This window comes from Parasteatoda tepidariorum, chromosome 8, assembly GCF_043381705.1.
Source record: "Parasteatoda tepidariorum isolate YZ-2023 chromosome 8, CAS_Ptep_4.0, whole genome shotgun sequence".
NCBI lineage: Eukaryota > Metazoa > Arthropoda > Arachnida > Araneae > Theridiidae > Parasteatoda > Parasteatoda tepidariorum.
This window is the reverse complement of record NC_092211.1, coordinates 69773283-69782587: the sequence shown is the minus strand read 5'-3', so window position 1 is coordinate 69782587 and position 9305 is coordinate 69773283. Positions and strand designations below refer to the sequence as shown.

Sequence of the window (9305 nt, the reverse complement as noted above, 5' to 3'; positions counted from 1 at the left end):
CATTATTTATGCATCTTACAATGCTGTACAGACAAATGATTTATTTTTTCCTTTGTAATTTTCTTCTTGAATCAAATTAGATCAAACACAAATAATAAAAGTTAATATTTCGACTACAAAAATATTTTTTTGCATGAAAAGTTTTGTTTTGGAATTGCATTTGTTATGAAGAAAACCCTTGTAACTTCCAAACTATTAGTCCTATCAACTCGAATTTTCTTTCATTCGGTTCAGTAAAGCAAATTTCAGCATAAAATTTACCTGATACGTTCAAACAGCCCCTAGATAGCTAAGTAAAAAGTGTACTAAGTTATGTCAAAAGTTTTTTATTCATAAAAGCTCATACCACTTTTACCAATTGCTTGTTATATTGACTCATGCATAGCATTGATCGATTCAAGGTAAAAACAAAATACAGAAGAAATAATGTTTCATTTGTTTAGACAGCAATATCAGATGCATTAGTAGATACAAGTACAAATGTATTCATAAAACGCTTATAACTTCTAAACTATTAGTCCGATCATCTCGGGAACTGTATTATTCAATTCAGTGTGAAAAAATAAATCACTATTAATGCCTTGTTTGTCTGTCTAGAAAAATATCAATTTTCTCCCCCAAATCACCAACATTTCACGCAAAAAAGGAGAAATATATAGAGGAGTGTAGCCCAATTTACGGGTATCTTTTATAAGGACATAAAGCTTTTAATGACAAAAGTGTCTTGGGTATTATTTGTCCTGTAGTAGCACTATTTTTTTCTATAATTACTGGTCTCGAGGTGAAATCTTTCTCTTTCATATTTGAACACTTTATGAAGATGTAATATCGTAGGGGGTCACCAGTTCCAATCTAAAATAAAAGTATATTGAATAATTTCCTATGTGTGTTAATTTCTACTTGCATAACTATTAATCCATCATAATTCTGTACATGATCATACATATATATATTGCCAAAAGCCTTGGTTTGAGCAGGGTTTACCACACTTATATTATGTCCAAGGTCATACACGCACATATATATATATACTTAATTATTCATCTAAAGTATAAAAACTGAACAAGAGTATAAATAGAAAAATGTAAATTATGGTTCTGTACTAGTTACCAACCCTACAGTACTTAATTTACATCAACATTTCAGTTCTTTTTTAATTCTTAACTTTTCTGGAATTATATCAATTGGATAACGAATTATATTTATGTTTGATCAATGCAATTTTATTCAATTCTGGGTAACAAATCTTTTATTAAAAAAATCTATCAAGTATTGCATATAAACATTTATAAATTTACTGATCTATATTTATAACATCCACAAACATATATCACAATATAAAATTGTTTCATAAATAAATCTCTAAAAACTATGTATAAATAACAAAATCATATCAGCACTAAGCCTTTGCTTTCATTTTCATCTGGTGTTAATTGATTCATTGAACTTCTGAATTGCTTGCATCAGTACTTCAATTAATTCACCTTTCCTTAAAGCAGCAGTTTCCAAATGGTGTGACCGTGGATTCCTAGGGTTCGGTAGAAGGTTTAAAGAGGTTTTGTAAGTTTTTTTTTAACCAGTGATCAGTTTTTAAACCTCTGATTATATTTAAATCCAAACTATTATACAAAATTTATGTAATTTTTCAGTTGCCTGTATGAAATTGTTATAAGTAAAATGCTAATGAAGTATATAAAAATGGTATTTTTTTAAAAGAAAATATTGTTTTTCTAACAACGATATATTGATCAAATTATGATAAGAACGATTTCAAAGTAAACCAGAATTCGGAATATTTTATTCATTTTCAGCTTATGTATATATGCTACTGGCAAAGTTTGAAATCCGGCATTCTATAGAATGCTTAGGTATGGTATATTATGCCTAAAACTAGCCGGCAATGTATGAAGGCATTTATATTTCTCCCATTTCCTAAGCATTCTATAGAATGCCAAATGAGAAACCGTCAAAGTATAAAATAATCTCCAATTCATTTCATAATGTAATGAAATGTAATTCAAAATGCCATTCAAGCCTGCCATGTTGCAACAAGTAGGTTAATTTCTTATTTTTTATATGAAAATTTTGTTTCCCTTAATAAGAAAGGCATAAATTATGTTTTGTACAACTTTCATTTTTCTTTACGCATTTTGAATAATTTTTTTTTAATGGCACTCTTTATTTTTTTTCAGAATAAAATTTTTATTTTTGAGAAATGCACATCATTTACATTATAACCTAATCAGAACGTTTTTTTTCATACTTTACCTAAATAGCATTTGTCATTCTTTTAGAATGCTTAGGTATTATATACAAGGCCTTGGGAAAGTATGTAATACTTCTCATATTCCATATCTTGCCTAAAAACATCCGGCATTATATACAATGTCTGGGCATTATGTAGAATTCCGGCGTTTCATACTTTGCCGGCAACATATGTGCCAAAAACTTTTTTTAGATATAGTACAAGGAATTATTACAAATTTTAACTGTTGGGCATAAAACTTCATTTAACTTTATCAATGATAAAACGATGAAAAAATTTCATTCCTCTAATCAAATATTTTAAAACTAATCTTTTATAGGTAAAAACGTTCACAATTACCTTAATTAACTTCATTTGTAAAGCCTGGGTTCCACCGAAAAAATTTTGATTATTTACAGTTAAGTACTCAAAAGAAAAAAAAATTGGGAACTGCTGCATCAAAGAACTGAGAATATCTCATCCTTCTGGTTGACTGTCACCAGGTTCTAGTGTATCCAATAACAAAATAGTACCAGCATTAAGCGTTGCTTTCATTTTCATTTGATTTCGGTTGCGATCCATTGAATTTCTGAAGTTCATCTTTGATAGCTTGTATCAAGGATTCGACCGGTTCGCCATTTCTTAAAGAATTGACAATATCTATTTCGTCATACTGGCCGACTGTGGCCGGATTCATTCCGGAAGAATGACCCAAATATTGATCTGATATAACTTCTTGTAGAATGTTTATTGTGGATGAGAGAGGTACTGTTGTGTCCAAACTTCCCTCTGGCAGGGTTTCTAGCATAGGTGACGAGGAAGAGTGAGCAGCTGCTGGCAACTGACCTATTCTTTGGGATTGGAATGGGAAGAAGTTAATGTTTTTATTGCATGCCTCTACTGGTGGTCGATCGGAACTGTAAGCTCCAGCCTGTAATAATAAAGTTAATGAGACAGAAATTTAAAGCTAAAACAATATAAAATATCCTGAAAATGTTAATCAAGTTGTTAATTAGTCTCAGAGTCGGTATGGTGGGTTTAGTCTTTGCCCAGCCGTGGTACAATTCCCCGTGCTTAACCCCTTTACGATTGGTTCATTTTCACGAAAACGGTCATAAAAGTGCCTATTTTGTCAAATACACGTTATTGATTAATGCTGACATCTAGTTTAAAATAAACTAACCATCTACAATTACCTTAAAAATATCCTGGTATTGGAATAAATTAGGAACTTTTGCCAATGACCTGTGACCAGTTTTAGCAATTTTTACGGTGGCCCACTTTCTTAAAATATGTGGCCGTTTTTTTTTTAAAAAAATTTAAAATTTCAAATGATTAAAAAAAAATTCGATATTAATAATGTAAAGCATTTCTCAAAATATGACAACATTGTAGAGTTCGTTTAGAAAATGAAGAGAAATTTTAAGAAACAAACGCGAAATGCAGTAATTTCTGAACATTATAAAATATTTATAAGAATTGTATTTTTGTTAAAAAAAATAATAAAATACAGATTGATTGTATTTTTGGCATAAAAGTGGTGATTATCAGGCAATTTTTAATTGCCATTTGTGATATTTAGACACCCTGGGGCTGGTGGCGGTCATGAATTTTGCTCTATATTTAGTGTTTTCAATGTAGCTTACTACATGTATCTACTGGAGGAATAGCTGTTATCTTATTTTAGAACTGAATTTTGTACTGTCGATATCTTTCAAGGACAAAACATTGAATATTCTTGCTCATGTAATAATTTTGCAGTTTTGTTTGTAATATGTAAACTTAATTTTTTTTTCTGGTTAAAAATCAAAAAAATTAGTAATTGTATTACTAGGTATTTATTTGATTAGTGCCCTATTTTCAATCAATATAGGTTCTTCTCAGAATTGCAATTTTTTTCTTTTGGGACAGTTTTGAGTTGCGTGGAAATGAAGCTTTTCATTCTTTGAATAGCTTGGAGCACCAGTTTTATTATTTTAAAGTTCAGTTCCACAGTAGTTTCCTCTGTTTTTTCATTTTATTTTTAAGTAGCTTAAACAATTTATTAATGCTTTTACTTTAACTGGAATTACAAAATTACAAATTTTGAAACTATAATTTGTTTTGTGTAGTGAATCTCGTAATATTTTTAAATAAAATATGCCTGTTTTGGTTCTAATTTTGCAAAAATATTTTGAAAAATGTTTATCTTTCAACTTATTTAAGCTCAGATAAGCTGGGTTAGATTTCATATTGTTCTATTAACCATCCATCTAAAAAGACTTTAATCAAAACTATAAAAGCAAGTGAAAAAATGCTTCGTTTAAGAGCTGCAGTTAGCAACAATCAAAGCACTTAAATTAAGTGTTTTAATGCATAAAAAAAAAATATTAGACCTTTTAGTAATTTTTTTTAAAAATTGTTCCCGATTACTATTATGCATATCACGAATTAAAATAAAGTAAATTACTATCTGAGATGCCTTAATAATTTTACTATATTATAGAAAACAGAAACTGTGTTTAGTCTTAAATTAAAAAAAGTTATGTAGATGTGTTTATAAAAAAGTAAACTTGCCTGTTCATCCCAAACCAACTTTGGTGGTGGATGAGTTTGTGTTATAAGTTGACCATCATCTGTTATTGTTCCCAACAACCTTTCTCCACCTTCTGAAATGGGTCGAGGATCACTTGCAATATCACCCGCTTGCCTAAAAATGAAATTTACATAAAAATAAACTTATTTAATTACTCGCCCAAAACTTTATGTTCCGGGACAGGACGACACGTGAGTCAAGATGAGATGCGTCGTGTTTGTGCGGTCAACTTTTTATTTTGACTAGGACTTTTTATTTTGTTCCAGGAGTTTCCTTGTCTTCTGGATTGGTTCAAAATTACAAGACTACGGAGTTGAACATTAGTAGTAGTAAACCCAAAAATGGGTCGGCTGTTCAACGGCGGATATAAAATAAAATATTGTTCGCAAATCAGGTGTATTATTTAAGAAGAAAGATATCAACAAAATAAGATCCAAAATTTAAAAATATATTTTAATAATCATTAATGCAAAAAAAAAAAAAAAAAAAAAAAGCACAACAAGATTAAAAAAATCAGATTAAATTTGAAACTTTTTTTTTCAGACTGTTTTTTTTTCTTCCTTTTTTTTTCACTTGCGTTTATGTTTAATACTTTTACACAGTATAAACTAAAAGTACTTTTATTTCTATTTATTTATCTTTTGATTAACTTATTCAGATTGGCGAGCAGAGAGCAAAGCCTCTTAGTTTAGTTATAAATTTCACATAAGGAAAGATTTCATAGTATTGCTATTTTAACAAATTTTTTTATTTATTATAATCTTTGAAATTTGAGCCGTAATAGCTCAGGGGATTGAGCGTTCACCTTTAGGTGAACAGGGTTTGAATCCCAGCGATGGCTGGTCGATAAAAATTCCGCACCCGGCTTGCACCAACCACAGTGGTAGACGGATCACGAATTTGAGTCCCTTTGCCGTCAGGCCAACCGTGGAAGGTTTTTATGATCTTCCTCTCCATGGAGCGTAAATGCATGTTAGTTCCATCAAAAAGTCCTCCACGAAGGCAAATTTCTCCAATACTTGATCCAGAAGTTCCCTTGTCTTCTGGATTAGATTCAAAATTGCAAGGCAACGGAGTGGAACATTCGTGGTCGTAAAAACAAAGAATTGAGTCGGCTCTTCAACGACAGTTATAAAATAAAATAAAATCTTCAAAATTTCATTTTCTAAGTGTATTTAAACTTTAATATTATTTTGGAATATAAGTCACTATAAAAAATACCTTGTATGTGGTCCTGCTTCTGCTGACTGCGATCTGAAGCTGGAAGATCTTGAAAAAATATCATTGGTTGTTGGCTCAATCTTCTTACTGCGTAAGCTAATTTAAAATTAAAATAAATATTTTCATTATTTTTAAGTAAATTAGTTAGTCCTCATGTTAATCTAATACAATGTAAACCAGGGATTTACAACCATTTTTAGGTATCGGGCTACAAAAACTAGGAAGTATTATGTTGAAGGCCAGCAATAACATGTCTGTAATTGTAAAAATTCAGTGTGAATTTAGATTCTAGTTAAAAAAAATACTAATATTAATTATACATGCATAGCTAAATTTTTCAAATAATGGAGATAATATAAATTAATAAACATATTTTTATTTAATCAAAATGCTTTAAACATATTTGGAAGATTAAGAAGCAAACAAATTAATGTGAAAAATGAAAGAAAAAGGAAAGAAAGATACTTAAAAAATTTCATTTACCTCAAAAGTTAACTTTTACTATTATTTAGTTAGAAATTTATTTTTTATTTAATCTAAATGCTTTAAACATATTTGGAAGATTAAGAAGCAAACAAATTACCGTGAAAAATAAAAAAAAAGGAAGAAAGACACTTAAAAAATTTCATTTATCTCAAAAGTTAACTTTATTTAGTTAGAAAACAAATTTTTTTACTGTTCCTGATATAGTATCAGATTAACGGGATTGGAATCTTAAAATCAGGTATGTTCCCATTTATTTGAAAAAAAAAATCGTAAGAAATTTATTTTTACTGCTAACAACTGAGTTACAAAGAGAATTTGCAAAATTAAAATTAACCCCTTCTCTGCCGGCGTAGCATCTCATTCGTTCGGCGTTATTATGCCCGTATGGTCGACTTCACTACTTAAGTCCAGCGATTATTTTTGTTTCTGAATATTGTTAAGAGATGGCGCAACTAGTCCCACTTTCTTCACAATTTTCGCAGTGAGATCTCCCGTCTTGAAATGAAATCAAAATCATTCTTTACTTTTCTTTATTAGTGTTACCTTGCATGTCAAAATAGTTATGATAGTTATGTGATAAATATGATTTTTTACGCTTTGATGACTAAGACTGATTGTAAAGCTGTTTTAGCGTAAAGTTTGAAAAATTATTTTCCAAAATATTTCGTACCTAATATTAATAATTATTTTATGCTAAGATTTATCTTAAGCACCTTAAAGCAATAGAGTTAATAAATATGTTATCACAGTGTATTTAAGATAAAACGTGGTGCATTGTAGGGAAAACTGGAGATCAGTGGACGGTACATCACATCAAACAAAAAACTGCTTGCTGAGAAAATTAATTTGCATTTTCGAATTTAGGATAGAACATACATTAATTTTCAGCAATCAAAAAAGTGCTTTATTTTGGATCGGGAATTCGAAAAAAAATCCGATACACAAGGGGTTAAATGATTACAATATGGTACTCTGAGAACGATGGAAATAAATCAGTAACTATCTATTCAAAGTCTTAGTCAAAGTTCTTAGAGCAGCAAAAATTTTTGCAGCTTTTACCAAGTACATTTTTTAATAACATTTTTCTATATATTTATTGTAATCCGTTTCAAATTATGAAAAGACCATTGCGATATAGGATTTAAGAAATTATCCGCGACTTCGTATAGTTCCGTTTTATTTCGTTATCAAATTATGCAAATATGCTTTCAAAACAATGTAAAACCATTTAAAGAACTCGTCGGAGAGAAATGTTTCATGGCATTTATCATAGAATTATTAAATAAAGTTTATAGTTTCGTAGTTTTACTGGAATCTTAGATTTGGCGACATATTTCGATGAATATGGAGAACATATTTTCTTGAAAAAGAAACAACTATATGGCGTTGCGAGAGTATGGGATTTGATTGGACCACTAAAAATGGCGGGTCTTATGCTGACACGCTCTTAACAAATCAAATGCGAGATAAAGAATTTTTATTTTTGATCCTTTGTAGAAGAAGAAAATCGTCTGCAAGAAACAAAGCTTATTATTCTTTCATCAGTTTTTTTAAATGCGAACAGAAAAATGTATATTTGTTACGATTTTTAGATATCATTTTTATTAATTCTTATTACTTGTTAATTTATTATTGTTGTTAATAAAAGAACAAGCAAAAAAGAGGCTATGCAAAGTTGCTTCAGGAGTTGGCGATGATGATATACGTTCACGCTCGGAGATTGGTATCCATTTGGTGTGCACTTAAATGCAAACAGGTTCCCTCCATAGGGATAATGGTTTTTTCTTAACTTGCGACGGAGTATAGTACAGACTGTTCAGAGGCCAAGTTAAGAGGCTTTAGAGGCCACTTTTGTCCCTTAGACCATAGGTTGTGCATTTTTATGTATACTACTATATAAATATAATAATGCAAATGTTGTTTTTGTTTTTTAATTTTATGGCTGAAAAAAATAAAAAATTAGCTTTTCTCACCTTCCATGCAACTTTCTGCCACCAGCTAGAGCAAAAGCATCTTCCAGTAACTCAGATATCCTCTGTCTTACTCTAGATAGATGCTGGTTTGTCTCTGCCGCAGCTGCTTCACTTTCAGATTTAGATTGAGCCTGAGTGAATTGAATAAAGTGAATTTAGATAATGAGTTAAATTTTTAAGTTGAAAAAAAAAAGTTATTTTGAGCAATTGGATTTTTAAATGACAAAAAAAAGGATGACTCAGTTCAAAATTTCGGGATTTATGCTGGAACATTACTATTGAGATACTGAAAAATTTAAATTTTTATACACATTTAAAAGAAAATCACAGAACAAAGAATTTTATACATAATTTCTTTTCTGCAGTGGAGTTTTGAATGGAGAAAAAAGCTTTTAAGATATCTTCAGTTAACTTACCAGAACTCGAAAAAATGAATAATATTGAGTTGTTTTATAAGTTAATCTTACAAATCATTGACATATTTTATGTAAATTAAATTAACTTACCTGTATGATATTTTATAAGTTAAATTTTTATATTTAAAAGAAGATCATAGAATAAAGAATTTTACACATAATAATTTCTTCTCGAAAACCTGCTGTGGGTTTTTCAATGGAGAAAAAAAGTTTTTAAGCTATCCGGTTATTTTACTAAAACCTGAGAAGATGAATAGTATTGAGATGCTTTATAAGATAATTTTGCATATCATTAATAAATTTCGTGTAAATTAAATTAACTTACCAGTGAGATACTTTATAAGCTAAACTTTTATAATTAGAACAAGTTAACATAAAAAAATGAGCAC

At 29.6% G+C, this 9305-nt stretch overlaps 1 protein-coding gene across 1 annotated transcript in view; it reads right to left on the bottom strand.

The window, feature by feature from the left end:
- Window positions 1-1231: 1231 nt before the first annotated feature.
- The window catches only part of LOC107456418 (serine-rich adhesin for platelets), a 46142-nt gene continuing 38068 nt past the window's right edge, over window positions 1232-9305 (bottom strand). Inside the window, exons 10-13 of the mRNA XM_016074271.4 lie at window positions 8501-8631; window positions 6042-6137; window positions 4802-4934; window positions 1232-3176 (exon numbers count right to left, since the gene is read on the bottom strand). Of these exons, the coding sequence (XP_015929757.2) occupies window positions 2784-3176; window positions 4802-4934; window positions 6042-6137; window positions 8501-8631 (753 nt within the window). The 3' untranslated portion in view covers window positions 1232-2783. The remainder of the gene's footprint in view (window positions 3177-4801; window positions 4935-6041; window positions 6138-8500; window positions 8632-9305) is intronic.